The sequence below is a fragment of the Clarias gariepinus genome, chromosome 10, assembly GCF_024256425.1.
Source record: "Clarias gariepinus isolate MV-2021 ecotype Netherlands chromosome 10, CGAR_prim_01v2, whole genome shotgun sequence".
In the NCBI taxonomy this organism is placed as follows: Eukaryota; Metazoa; Chordata; class Actinopteri; order Siluriformes; family Clariidae; genus Clarias; species Clarias gariepinus.
This window is the reverse complement of record NC_071109.1, coordinates 5,075,197-5,089,754: the sequence shown is the minus strand read 5'-3', so window position 1 is coordinate 5,089,754 and position 14,558 is coordinate 5,075,197. Positions and strand designations below refer to the sequence as shown.

At 37.7% G+C, this 14,558-nt stretch overlaps 2 protein-coding genes across 3 annotated transcripts; both read left to right on the top strand.

Moving 5' to 3' along the window:
• Positions 1–937: 937 nt before the first annotated feature.
• rack1 (receptor for activated C kinase 1) lies at positions 938–6,596 on the top strand. The gene is made up of 8 exons (XM_053506158.1): positions 938–1,152; positions 2,558–2,729; positions 3,279–3,426; positions 3,523–3,618; positions 4,650–4,760; positions 5,744–5,884; positions 6,181–6,291; positions 6,484–6,596. Exons 1-8 carry the CDS (start codon positions 1,044–1,046, stop codon positions 6,547–6,549), a joined length of 954 nt encoding a protein of 317 aa, XP_053362133.1. The 5' UTR covers positions 938–1,043; the 3' UTR covers positions 6,550–6,596.
• Positions 6,597–8,930: 2,334 nt separating this feature from the next.
• On the top strand, positions 8,931–12,831 carry nme5 (NME/NM23 family member 5). 2 transcript variants are annotated; one of them, XM_053506354.1, is made up of 5 exons: positions 8,931–9,171; positions 11,150–11,355; positions 11,538–11,638; positions 12,421–12,539; positions 12,652–12,831. In XM_053506354.1, the coding sequence occupies exons 1-5, from the start codon at positions 9,025–9,027 to the stop codon at positions 12,733–12,735; spliced, it is 657 nt and encodes a 218-aa protein (XP_053362329.1). In that variant the 5' UTR covers positions 8,931–9,024; the 3' UTR covers positions 12,736–12,831. The 2 variants fall into 2 exon arrangements, with proteins under 2 accessions (XP_053362329.1, XP_053362330.1); XM_053506355.1 differs by having other exon boundaries at positions 12,421–12,543.
• Positions 12,832–14,558: the final 1,727 nt, after the last annotated feature.

The window sequence follows — 14,558 nt, the reverse complement described above, 5'->3', positions numbered from 1 at the left end:
CGCATCCCATAGGCCGGATGCAGATCTGTTGCGGGGTCTGTAGACACCACACATTATCAACACACCAGCGTAGGCTTTAATATTCACTGGGTCTACCTCTTCCAGGTGTTTCTATGAACCCTTCTGTCAGCTGGGTCTTCTTTCTCATAAGTGTCAGAGTCTTCCTCCTCGGGTTATACTCTGTGTTATCCTCAAGCTCTGACTTTTCCTCCTCTAAACCCTCTTCACTGTCAACCTGGCAAGCTTCAAATAGCTTCATGTGCAGTATATTGTGCTGACAAAGACTGAACTGTGAGTAAGGCATCAAAAAAAGCTGTTCCCCCTAAAATTCCCCCATACCATTGATCGCCCCCAACACAATCTCTATCAAATATTATATTAGAACATAAATTAATAGGTTAATGGTTTACAAATTACAAATTACATGAGACAATCAAATAAAATAAGCAATATGGAAATATATATGTTGTATATAAAAAAATTAAATATTAATATTTTTATATACAACATGCATACTTTTATATTGTTTATTTTATAATAAAATTACTTTAAAAATTATAAACAATATTTATTTGCATTTTCATGACAAACCCCTAAAAAATAAATGTGCTACAAAATAAACATTATAGAAGAATGTGTATTAATGTTCTTGACGGCTGTCACGTGCATGTCTTCATTATAAGAGTAATATCATATTTGATAATAGTAAACCTATGAATTTATGTTCTGATGTAATATTTGATAGCGATTATATGGGGGTGGGGGGCAATCCATGGCAGGAGAGCATTTTAGCGCATAACACCGGTTCATTGATCGGTTTATATACAAATGCTAATTTCCCGTAACCATCCACCAGATGGCGGTATGCGTGCTATAGATGACCTTTGGAAAAACAAACGAAGAAGAACGCGCTCAAAGTTTCTGCTTCCGGTGTGCTCTGTCCTTTTTCCTGTCGCCACAGGGTGAGAGGAGCGGAGAGAATTCAGCTCTCCGGTACAATCCTTCTCCATCTGGCGTTTAGTTTGTGATAAAACTCAGAGAAAATGACGGAACAGATGACAGTAAGAGGCACGCTGAAGGGCCACAGCGGATGGGTCACTCAGATCGCCACCACGCCGCAGTTTCCCGATATGATCCTGTCCGCGTCCAGGGGTAAGAACGCGCGCACAGGCTAGGCAGGTTGCCAGGTTGTTGAGAACCGCTCCGCTGTAATGACAAGGATAAAAAAATAACATTAATTAAAAAAATACTAAATAAAGTGTATATTTACACTGAGTTAGGTTATGCTTAATACATGTGTGTTTTTGAAAATGGATAGCGCTGCAGACGTGCTAACCTCCGATGCTAAGTACGTCACAAGCTGGCAACCCTGTAATAAAGTAGGAAAAAAATCCCACACGGAAACGTTACCTCAGTTATATTTCGACTGATTTTCTGATATTTAGTTTTAATTTATTAATTAGGAATGTGTTTTCTTTCACTTCCTGTGAGACTATAGTGTTAATACTGACGTCACAAGTTGAAACGTGCATTATACCGAGAGCTAGGTAGAGTATAAAGTAATGTTAGGAGTCCTTCAGAATGAGGAGTCACTGATACAGACAGGGAACCGTTTAACGTTGTTTGTTTGGAGTAGGTTTGGGCTTTAAAGGGGACTGAGGTAATCTGAGAGTTATACGTGGCAGTGATGCAACTTGCAGAACTCCAACTAAAAACAGTGTTACTGAAGGGAAACGTGTCGAAAGTTCAAGATACAATACAAGCTCAAAGAAGGATGCACTATTTATTTTAAATGAAAAGAAAGCTGGTTTGGAAAAAATGGCCTTTAAATGGCCGGAAAGATGAGGGAGAATGAGACCTGGATCTGGCCGGTGCATTTTTTTTGTTGTTGAGGAAACCAGACTGGAAATTTGGGTGAGGTTGGTGAGAGAGAGATGTAGCTGATGTGCAGTGGTACTAAGATGAGAAGGAAGATGTCGAAGAAGGTTTGTGGAAGTGCCAGATGGTGAGTTCAGTTAATTCACTCATGGAAGGAAGCACAATGTTTTTTTAGGAATGCTGGACAAAAAAAAAAAAAAGCTTTAAGAAGATAGAAGAGGAAGATGAGAGAGAATGAGACCGTTAAACAACAAGGAAGAATAATAATTGTACCTGCCAGGGTTTACTCCTGTTTATATCTCATAGCTCTGTCTTTACCCAGAGTACAAACGTACTTCCCTGTCACCTCATGCTTTGCACTGAACAGCGTTATTTACTCGAAACATCAGGTTTACAGGTCGAACTGTAATAATGACGACACAGAGGCGCTCTATTTTGCCTTTAAAAAAACTTTTTGAAACTTCTGAACGATCTAGAATAGTACATTGAGTGTGTAATTTCAGATACTATTCTGCCTCTGATCCTTGTTGCCAGCCTCGAGTTAACTTTAAATTCTTGCCATCAGCTTGCTCGGGCATCAGTACAACGAATATTATTCAGTCACATCTGATCTGTGTGTTGTGTGCATGCCCTGTTTTTAACTCGGCAACTTTTTTTTTTCTTATTTTTTCCCCCTCAGACAAGACGGTGATCATGTGGAAGCTGACCCGTGACGAGACGAACTATGGCGTCCCCCAACGAGCTCTGAGAGGGCACTCTCACTTCGTGAGTGACGTCGTGATCTCCTCCGACGGGCAGTTCGCTCTGTCCGGCTCGTGGGACGGCACTCTGCGCCTTTGGGACCTGACCACGTGAGTGTAGGGTCTGATCAGGTGGGGAGACGTCTGCGCCCCTACGTCTCGTGCGTGTCAGACTAACCTAAACCCCGCCCTGTGCGTGTTATAGGAAACACGTAAACGCTTAATAGTGGAGTCGTTTATGTGGCGGTATGTTCTGAAGTGTCCCCCCACTTTTCCTCGTGTTACAGTATGACTTCGTAAATAATTTTGTTGCTTGTCATGATGTAACACTGGGAAGATCACACCGCCTTGAAGCTGATTATAGATTTCCTAATTTCTCATGTCCCACAGTAATTTGATTACACTAACGATAATTTACTAAAGAACGTCTCAGTTTGTCTTTACATGTCTTTGTGATCCTTGTAGGAAATATCCTCATAGCCGCATTTTAAAAATGTAATCAGTTGATCCCTCACCAGATCCCTTTTTATTATACGTCTTTTGATAATAGTTTAAATGTTCTTCTTAAAAATGGCTAGAAACCCCAAATACAGCTTCAAATGTAACCATTGAAAGTAATAAGTGTCCTTTAAAAAAAAAAAATGTTGTTTTTCCCTTCAGCGGCACGACGACCCGCCGCTTCGTCGGTCACACCAAAGACGTCTTGAGCGTTGCTTTCTCCGCTGATAACCGTCAGATCGTGTCTGGCTCCAGGGATAAAACCATCAAGCTGTGGAACACCCTGGGAGTGTGCAAGTACACCATTCAGGTCAGCGTCCAGTCTTTTATAATCTATAATAAATTCTAATCAATCCCTACATAAGCGTTTTAATAAGGAAAATGTAAATTTATTTGTCTCTTTCAGGATGAGAGCCATTCAGAGTGGGTGTCCTGCGTGCGATTCTCCCCGAACAGCAGCAACCCCATCATCGTGTCCTGCGGCTGGGACAAGATGGTCAAGGTAAAAGCACTACGGTTTATGGTTTAACACAACCTCGTTCTGTAGATTCCACTTCTTTTACCCGATGACTAAAACACTGACTTTCTGTCTGAGCTCTCGGGCTTTGAGGACAAGTCCTGCAATTATGATGGGTAATAGGTTCTCATAAATCCGTAAAGCTGGTCCTAATTTTCAATAATCCTGATTTTGATCACAGTTCAGTCCAATACAGTGGAAAACAGCTCTGAGACAAAATGGCATCTGGGATTCCCTTTGTGATCTAAAGGTGCAGAGACAACGCATTTTCTAAGGCGTGGTTACAGTTTTTGGCCACATGATGGCAATGTGGGGAAAGGGAACAGGTTTAGTCGAGTGGATCGGTATGTTTTACATTGTATATTCGTGTCGAAGGCGTAAAAGACTCGCACGTAAAACTGACTTACAAACGTGCTCCAGGACAAGTCAAAAATAGCTTGTAGTTGGGAGATGAATGTCATCTGGATATCATTTGTAGATGATCAGGTCTCAAGAGAAGTACAAATATAAAAAAATCTTAAACTAGTATGGTTAAAAGACTAGAGTTCTGCAGTCCTGTGGTGTAAACTCAGACTTGGGTTCGGGTCACTCGGACCAGACCGCAGGAATAGAGAAAAAAAGGGACTCAGAGTATAAAGCAGTTAAACATAGGGTGGACATAGTTAATTGATTTAATCACGGCGAGATTTGTGTGTTGGCTCTGGAACGGTTCGAGCTTGCAATTCACCAAGGTGGTGCTGTTTGGTCTTAAGCTCGGCCCCTGCTCCAGGCACAAAGAGTAAATGCAGTAATGTACAAATAAAAAAATAAATTTGGCTTATCAGAACTTACGCACTTGGGATCTTATTGTAAAAGCAAATAAAACTGTCCTTTATATAAACTAAAGCGTTTCCCACGTTTACTTTAGGATGAGATTGAAATGAGACCTTTTTTAGCTTCTTTAAAATACTTGTCCTTCCTTGTTGTGTATTGTTGTGCTGTAACCTGTTGCGTATTTTCCCCGTGTGTGTGTGCAGGTGTGGAATCTCGCCAACTGCAAGCTGAAGACCAACCACATTGGGCACACAGGCTACCTGAACACCGTCACCGTGTCTCCTGATGGCTCGCTCTGCGCCTCTGGAGGAAAGGTACGACTGCATAACACAGACTTTAAGTTTGTGTGCAGAAACAGGTTCTATAGTGTGAACAGCAAGAATCCTGGTTCTGTGTGGTTAAATTAAATTTTGTAACATAAATATATTAAAAATTGATATTTAAATAAAATACTCACCTGGTGTTTTATATTTTGTAAGAAACCTGAGCATAAAACTGCCAACATGCTGATGACGATTTTTTTTAATACAATTAAAGCATTTGCTACACAAGTGTAGTAATATTTCATATATAGTTAATTTCAGAAAATTAACTAAATACAATAAATGTCTGAAATTATTCATATAGGAACTATAGTATAAACAAGCATGCACTGATATCAAATTATTTAATTTGTTTAATTTATTAATTTGCTGCATAATCAAATATTACATAAATAATCAGTGTTATTTCGGTTTGTATGATTATATATTTTGTAAGGAACTCCACTGTAATTAGGAGTCAGTAAAGTACAGGATTTATTTTATTATATTATTTAATAAATAAAATGTGTATTTGGTAAGGAGTGTAAACAGTGTACAAAGCAAGTAAATTCACAATAAAAGTATAGTGTGTGTAAATATGACAGGAATTAAATTACACTTCTATTATATGCTCTAATATAAACATCAAGGGTATCATAGGGTTAAAAAAAAAAGTATAAAATACTCAATATATCAAATTAGACATGCAGAAGCCCCGGGTTCGAGTCCCATCCAATATCCAAACCCAGGCACTGGATGCAAACAGGATGAGGCTTGTATCAGGAAGGGCATGTGGCATGTTTCAGCATCAGCTGTTCAAAAAATGAATTCCAGTGTTTTCTGCAGGGTCTGGTTTCAGTGTGGTGATGAAACTTCAATGCCATCTGTGTCACTGTGATGATAAAGAGGCTGTTTCTGAGCACGCGTCAGGCTTTTAGGGAGGGGGTGTTCATTAAACAGTGTGGTTCAGGTTCTCATGTGTTTGTTTCTAACAGGATGGCCAGGCCATGCTGTGGGATCTGAACGAGGGGAAGCACCTGTACACTCTGGATGGAGGAGACACGATCAACGCCCTCTGCTTCAGCCCAAACCGCTACTGGCTCTGTGCTGCCACCGGCCCTAGCATCAAGATCTGGGTAAGCCCCTTGTTTATCACTTTACTCACTCACTCACACGCACGCACGGACGTCTAGGTCAGGTCATTAAAGCACCACAACACTCTTAAACATGGGTAGTTTAAAGTATTTCTCATAAACCGATAAAACTTTGGTAAGAAATCTGCGTGAGAGATTCTGTGACGAAACCCAAATGCCGTCTGCAATCCTGTGATGATAAAAGAGGCTGTTTCTGAGAGCTCTGATCAACTCGTAAGTGCGTCCCGATGTCTCTTGGGCCATGTCTTACTTACGATGTGTGTGTTCTGTTCCTGCAGGACCTCGAGGGGAAGATCATCGTCGATGAACTCAGACAGGAGGTGATCAGCACCAACAGCAAAGCCGAGCCACCGCAGTGCACCTCTCTGGCCTGGTCTGCTGATGGACAGGTATGAGTTATGTTTTGTGTTAGTACCGGTCCAGGAGACCCCAGTGATTATAATATCACATGAACTCTGAACCCACATGGTGAGAGTCCTGCAATTATGAGGGGAGAATTTTACTGACTGCGTTGGAATTGTGCTGTTTTCTTGTAAATAGTTTACCCATGTTCTCATCATCTTCCCTGTTCTTCTTTACAGACACTCTTTGCTGGCTACACTGACAATCTGATCAGAGTGTGGCAGGTCACCATTGGAACACGATAGAAAGAATTTTCTAATGTTTAATTAAAAAAAAAAAACTTACGAACATATCTCTGTGTGCTGTCTCTTTTTTTTTGGTAGTTTTTCCACTTTACAAGTTTGTAACTTCTTAGCTTGTTGACATTTCCCTGGTGTTCTCAATAAAAATAAGCCAGGCCAGGAATAGCTGAGTGGTTAAGTCCTTGGACTACGCTTCGGAAGATCCCAGGTTTAAACCCCACAACCACCAAGTTGCCACTGTTGGGCCCTTGAACAAGGCCCTTAACTCTCAACTGCTCAGATGTATAATAAGATAAAAATGTAAGTTGCTTTGGATAAGAGCGTCTGCCAAATGCTTAAGTGTAAATAAAAGTATATGTGATGAGATTTTTGGTTTCTGTTACCCAAGATGACTTCTATATGAACCAAGTTTAAATAAGTACATTGCCGGCCAAAAAAAAGTCATGTATAGCGATGAATATATGCACAGTGCGGTGTGCTCCCAGAACCTCACTTTCATAATTAAAGTCTTGTTATATGCCTGTGCAATCTGGGTTGGAAAACTCCAACGATGTGATAATCTGATCATTCAGTACATTAAGGTCAACATCTGACTTTGCTATTATTTGTACAGAGACTGTATTTTTACATTTTTAAACCCTCCCCAACCAACCCCGAACATACTGCCTAATATTAATCAGGACATTGATTAAAATATAACAAAGATAGATATGCAATAGTTGAATAACAATGGAAAAAATATATTTTAAAAAATAATAATAAATAAATAAATATAAATAATTACAAATGGAAAAAGTTAAAATAAAATGAATAAATGAATAGATACATGAATGGATAAATTAGACTGGATACCATAATCAGGAATATTACAATGTCAAGGAAGTACCTTTATGGCAGTAAAATATGATAAGGGTTGCCAGACATAAGAGAATTTATGGGAACCTCTGATTGAATGTTTAATCTTTTCTAGATGTAGGTATAACATCAGATCCCAAAGTCATTGTGATACTTTAGGTGGATTTGTAGATTTCCAATGTAATAAAATTTGTCTGCGAGCCAATAAGGATGCAAAGGCAATGATATTTAGTTGTCTTTTAGTCAAATTTGATTCATCACCTGGAACACCAAATATTGCAAATTCTGCACATGGCTTTAGTGGTGCTTCACACACACCTGAAAATTGCATACTGAGCTCGCTCTCCTACCTGCTTCTGATCTTGTCTGTTCTTGCATTTTTTAAAGACATTATAATTGTATATATTCTTAAAACAAGACCTTGTAGATGGGAGGGTACTTCTAACAAAGAGTCCACAAGAGACTTTGAAGGGATGTTTGGAAAAGATGAGCTTTGGGCAATAACGAAATGACGTATCTGAAAATAACGGAAAAGGTCAACTGAATTAAGAGTAAATTTGGAACGCAAATCATTAAAACTTGCAAAAATACATCTGACTTTGTTTTATTGCCACATACATGCATTGATGTTACAGAGTCTAGACCTGGGCAACTAAAGCAACACCCGGATCCCCCTCCAACCACACTATACATGATGGGTGCATTGTTTTATGTGCTTCCCTTCTTACCCCGATGCACCCATCGCTCTGGAATAGACTCCATCTGGACTCATCAGATCACATGACTTTTTATTCCCATTGCTCCAAAGTCCAAACTTAATGCTCTTTAGCGATTTTATTTCTTGATATTAGTCTCACTAAAAGTGTTCTTATGGACACATCATTTGAGTTCTCATCACATTGTGTGTGGAAATGCTCTTACTTTAATTTTTTTTTGGCCACATTTCTTCCACAAATTTGAAGTTTTAGTACGGCCCATAGATGTTGTAATGCCTCTGACCATGCTTAACCAAATTCCAATCAATTCAAAACTCCTTATCTATTTTTTGGTATTTGATGCAGGCCAATAATTTAACTCTTCTATAGTGCTGGCAGTGTTTTATTGTAACTTACTGTAGAAAATTTTAAATCTGCATGTCATGAATTTTGATATGAAAAAAAATTACCCAATTAAATATGGAAACGAGCTGATGTCAGGTGGAGAATTCTAATGAAAATGTTGCTTACTTGAAAAACTTATTTAATACTGGATGTTCATACTTATTAATATATAATTTACCCTGGAAAATAATAGGCTTGATTAAAAACAATGCTCATTTTCGTTGTCTCATTTCCTCCATTTTGTTTTTCACTTCCGACCTTCCAGAGTCACATGACCGCGCGTCATATTAGTCATAACAGTCGTAAAAGGAGCGTCATAATAGTCACGTGATGGCAAACGACAATCACATGGACCAATCAGAAAGCGGTCAACAGTGTGGGGCGGGTCTTGGGACATAGAGGCTCTGTAACTAGGCAACCGCGCAGAAACAGCACGCGCTGAGTGAGATGACCCTCTCTTTGCTGTGTAGTGAAAGAGTTTCTCACTTTTTTTGTGATTTCCGCGTGACAGAGGGAGAGTGAGATGGAGGAGGGCACCCTGGGGCATCGGGACATGCCCTCACCCCGCATCTATGTAGAGAGGACTTTGGCTTTGATCAAACCCGACGCTATAGAGAAAGCAGATCAAATCGAGGATATAATACTTAAGTCAGGATTCACTATTCTGCAGGTAATGTAATTAATTAACACCATATTAATAGATATAACAATATACAATAATAATACTATTATTATTATTATTATTATTAATAATAATAATAATCATCATCATAATAATAATAATAATACTCAATCAAAATCATAATAGCTCCCTCTGGTGGTCATGTCAAATACAGCACCAAGCAATGGGCAAAGAGATGTGAAGTTTATACATAAGGTGTCAAAGTTTTACTCACTTAAAATTATTAAAGTTCCAGCGTATGTCCCTATTGTTGACTGTCAAAGAGTTTGTAGAAATAGTTAACAGGTTAAAGGTAAGAATAAGCTGATCAGCTTTAATGTAATCAGTGATATTATTTTACGTTGAAGTCCACGTACAAGTCTGTCTGCAACAAAGAACAACCCCTTAATTTTTTAAACTATAAATGTAGCCAGCTCATTTCATATTATTACAATCAAAGGGAAAGAAAGGCTATAGAATAGGTTATGTTTACATTTTGTTTACACTAAGTTGTCCTTCTTTCATCGTCAGACAAATACACTCCCTGTTCGGTAATCGGAGAGTGAATCAAAGAAAAGTAGATTTGATAAAGATAAAGTTTTGTCTTAAAATGGGTTGTGTGTTAAAATCCACTTATACCACTTCAGCTATTATTTCAGTCGTGATAATATGTATAAAATATATAACTAATATCCAGTAAAAATATTCAGTTTATTTTTTCTAATTAATATCTATTTTAGATATTAGTTGAATGCATTTTAGTGCAGGTGTTTGTTTACATTGAGCAAGTAGCTTATTTTAAAGTAGATTATTAAATCCCACACATAAGACTGGTGTTAAGTCCTCCAATGTATGAAATGTAAAGATATCATTAAAAGAGTTAGTTTTGAACGATGTACAAACAAAACCTTTCTTTTATTTATATTAAATAAAAAACAAAAATGTGCTCAAGTTAAAAAATGCTTTTATTTAAAAAAATATATTTTTGGGGGTGTTAAATGTCCCAATAATGTACTCCAGTGAAAATGTATTTACTGATTAAATTAGGTTTCATATCACAGATCGCATTTTTATTTATTTTAGTTTATTTTATTATTTTAATTTGAAAAGTAATTGCCAAGGTAGGGCCAGGAGCTCTACCGCCAGGTATTAGTGTATCCAGATCACATAAATACAAATTGTTAGAAATTTAGTCAAGAAAAAGTATAAGTGTTCAATTTTAATAACGCACAAGCATCAAAATGGCAAAACAACATTATAGCAATAGAAAAGAATAAGGGTGATGCCCTTAGCTAGCAGTCCTCTGCGGTAATCAATGAGAATCTTCTGAGAGGGCTTCTCTTTTTGAACCTTTTCCCTGATATAATGTTCATGACCCTTGAGAAAACTGTAACTCTTAAGAAAACTGTTCCAGAAAACTGTAAGTGTTGATGAATTTTCCAGCTTTTCTCAGTCGGCGATTGAGGACATTTCCGTTCCGTACTCTGTCGTTTACTCTTAGGCCCATAGTGATAAATCTGTGTCTCGTCACCAGTAATGATTCTCTTTAAGACACTTTCATCTTCCTTAGAGGTGTCCAAACCTCCCCATTGGTCTAAATCTAGTTTGAAGCTAATCAAACACCTCTGTTTATGCCCTTCAGTGAATTGTTTCAGCACCAGGTACACCCTGAGACCACAAAAAACACTAATCACCACACGCTGCTCTTCTTTTGCTCAGATCACAAGAAGATCATCCATTTTTGCTGACACGCAGTTACAAATAAACTGATGTAACACGTTCACACCTGCACAGCGGTGACTGGGGAGACAGTAGACTTAAACAGAAAGTGCTGATAAGACAGTGAGGCCAATAGAAGTTTTAATATAATCGGCGTGCGGATAATTTTTGTCTAATTTACTCAATCGTCCTCCTTAAATTGAAATCGCTGTGAAGCTATTTGATCGTATACTGTATATTGATTCTTTGTTATTTTGCAATGCGACAGAAACGTAAGCTTCAGCTGAGCCCCGAGCAGTGTAGTGACTTCTACGCCCAGCACTACGGACAGCCATATTTTCCAAGTGTGACAGCATTTATGAGCTCTGGCCCAGTTATGGCACTTGCTCTGGCGAGACATCATGCCATCGCTACCTGGAAAGATCTGATGGGACCAAGCAACAGCGTCAAGGCCAGACAAACCCATCCGAAATGGTAACGAATGCTTTTTATTCCTAAAATACTGTTAAAGGTAATTCCTGCGCTCTGTCTTTACAGACAAAGTAAAAGTGGATTGCTTTTCGTCCTGGAATGCAAATTAACAAACACACAAGTGGTAATGAATGAATGAATAAATAAGACTTTATTTTATGTGTTTAATGTTTGCTCACCCTCAGCCTCAGAGCTAGATTCGGGACGTCTGACTTGAGGAATGCCGTGCACGGCAGCGAAACATTTTCAACGGCCGAAAGAGAACTCAGGTTCATGTTTCCCAACTGTAAGTATTATACATGTCTGCAAAATGATATGTATACACATTCAGTGGCCACTTTAATAGAAACTTCTGGTAAGTCAGGCAAAAGCAGTCGTAATCGTGCAGATACAGAACAAGAGGTTTTTCACATTAAACATTGGGCAAAAGAACAAAGTGTGACCCCATTGACTTTGACAGGCATGGTTGTTTTTGGTAAAACATATTTAATATGTTTATAATGTTTATAAATGCTGATAGATGTTACTTATAATGTAATCAGTACTCTATAACTGAATTTTTTAACATTCATGTCAATAAAGCACTGCTAAACTGGACTGGTGGGTACATTTATTTATTTATTTATTTATTTCAAAAATCTGGACCAGACAATTTCCAAAGTGTTCCTATTAAAGTGACCAGTCAGTGTGCGTATATATTATATATGTAGTATACTGTATAGGAAGACAAAGTTTTACATGTATGGAAAATCATATTTGTTAAAGGCAGCAATTAAATGACTGACGAACAAGAAAGATGATAATTTATTAGCATTTTGTATTTAGGAATTGTTCAGTGTCAAATTTTATTTCATTTTATTTTAAGAAAAAAATGTTTTGTTTTTTTTGGTTAAATGGGAGCGTATTGGTCATTTCTCAAACTCTTAAAATTTTAATTCTCAAAATAGTACACTGTAGTGCCAATAATTCTGAACAAGAAAAATTTCATTAATTGTTTTCTTTAAAAACTGTTTTCCAATCAAGTGTCCTTCTGTTAGTCTTGTCCTTATTTTCATATCTGTATCCTAGCTGTAATTGAAGCCATTCCTATGAGTGAAGCTGCCACAGATTACCTGAGCAGGTATATAAATCCAACACTCCTCACCGGCCTTGCTGAGCTGTGCAGAACAAAACCCATCGATCCATGTGTAAGTACAGATGAAATGGGTGACTAACATCACTGATTATGATTATTATGACTATGATTATGATTATAATTATTATTAATCTAATCTATAGCCTTGTTATATTTTTCTATAGACATGGCTGGCTGACTGGCTGATTCAAAACAACCCAAATAAACCCAAAATAAGTGGAGGAACTGTAGATAAAGATGCAGCTTGAACATAATTGAGAACAGCTTTACTTTTAGGGTTTCAGACAGATATTGTTCCAGCTAAAAATAATTTCTATTAAAAATCAATCTGCATTGAGACATTACTGACTGTGTTCATGAATTCACTTATCTGTGGTCAGGTATACTTCATTTGTTAAACACTTTTATCCAAAGAAACTGTCCTAACTAAAAGAGGCTTAAGGGTATTGCTCAAAATCCCACTCAGTCAGCTTGTGGTATAGGGATTTGACCTAACAACCTTCTGATCAGTGGTCCAGCATAATAATCACTAAGCCCTCACTGCACTTTATATGATACCCTTTATAAAAGTCTAATGTGTTGACGAATTTCAGGAAGCAGGTTTAACAAACTTTGAGCTCTGGCTGACTAAATCTGATTTGTGAAACTCTAAAACTCTGCTGTGTGAAACTCTTGAGTTTTCGGTTTTAGAACAGGTGATAACAACTAGTTCAGTCAACTGTGAGTTAAGGGAATGCAGAGAACCGGGGTAAGCATGGTGGTAGAAGAAAAAAGGCCATACTGCTCCATAAAAGTGTTAGAAATATATCAAATATTAATACACTGTCTATACAGTATATACAGTATAGTGTTTTTTTTTGTATCTTACATACTGTGTATTTAGGAAAAGAAAAAAAATAAATATTAAATAGATAGATAGACAGATACATACATACATACAGTACATACATACATACTGTACTTACCTTTATTGTTATGCATAGTAATGCAGTTTAGCCTCTACCACAAATAAAAACAGTAGTGTACAGTATATACCTCAATGCAAATATTGTCTATGTGTATTTATAAATATATGAAAAGAATAAGGTGAATATGAACAAATATAGGTAATGAAAATTAATATTCAGTGGACAGAATAGCGCAAACTGAGATGCGCAACTGAGGACAGCAGTGCAAAAAGCATCTGGTGCAAGACTAATGGAAATGAAAGTCAATGCAAATTAGGGTGCATGACGAGTAGATATAAATATGACTGTGAAAGGTGAGTCTGTTACGAAGGTGAGCTACTTGTATAACCGAGTAGTGGTTGAGGAACCATCATGACCAAGAATCCCAGTCATGTCCTTAGGCAGTGTAAAGAGATGTTAAAACAGCTTATGGCCCTGGGCACAAAGGATTACCTGAGTCTATCTGAGAAGTGCATCTCAATAAATTAGAATGTCATTGAAAAGGAGCTTTCAGTAATTTAATTCAAAAAGTGAAACTCGTATATAGATTCATTACACACAGCCAGATATATTTTAAATGTTTTTTTTTTTTTTCATTTTAATGATTATGGTTTACAATGAATGAAAACCCAAAATTCAGTATCTCAGAAAATTTTTATATAACTAAAGACCAATAATAAAAAAGATTTTTAACATATTTTTAATGTTGAACTGCTGAAAAGTATGAACATGTACAGCACTCAATACTTTGTCCGGGCTTCCTTTGCATGGATTATTGCAGCAATGTGGCATAGCATCGAGGCGATCAGTCTGTGGCACTGCTAAAGTTGCTCTGGTAGCGGCCTTTGGCTCTTCTGCGTTGTGCAGTCTGGTGTCTCGCATCTTCATCTTCACAATACTCCAGAGATTTTCTATGGGGTTTAGGCCTGGCAAGTTTTCTGGCCAATCAAGCACAGGGATAACATGGCCCTTAAACCAGGTATTAATACTTTTGGCAGTGTGAGCTGGTGCCAAGTCCTGCAAAAAAGTGAAGAGGACAAAAAGGACTTTGGCCCACTGAACAACAGTCCAGTCCTTTTTGTCCTTAGCCCAGGTAAGACATTCTGATCAAAGTGGTTCCTTAG

Bases quoted from the DNA above. Each gene is read 5' to 3' on its own strand.
- rack1 (XM_053506158.1), top strand. From the start codon at position 1,044: ATGACGGAACAGATGACAGTAAGAGGCACGCTGAAGGGCCACAGCGGA. The intron at 2,730-3,278 runs GTGAGTGTAGGG...TTTTCCCTTCAG, and splicing joins CGCCTTTGGGACCTGACCAC to CGGCACGACGACCCGCCGCT. The intron at 5,885-6,180 runs GTAAGCCCCTTG...CTGTTCCTGCAG, and splicing joins GCCCTAGCATCAAGATCTGG to GACCTCGAGGGGAAGATCAT.
- nme5 (XM_053506354.1), top strand. From the start codon at position 9,025: ATGGAGGAGGGCACCCTGGGGCATCGGGACATGCCCTCACCCCGCATC. The intron at 9,172-11,149 runs GTAATGTAATTA...GCAATGCGACAG, and splicing joins CAGGATTCACTATTCTGCAG to AAACGTAAGCTTCAGCTGAG. The intron at 11,639-12,420 runs GTAAGTATTATA...TCTGTATCCTAG, and splicing joins CAGGTTCATGTTTCCCAACT to CTGTAATTGAAGCCATTCCT.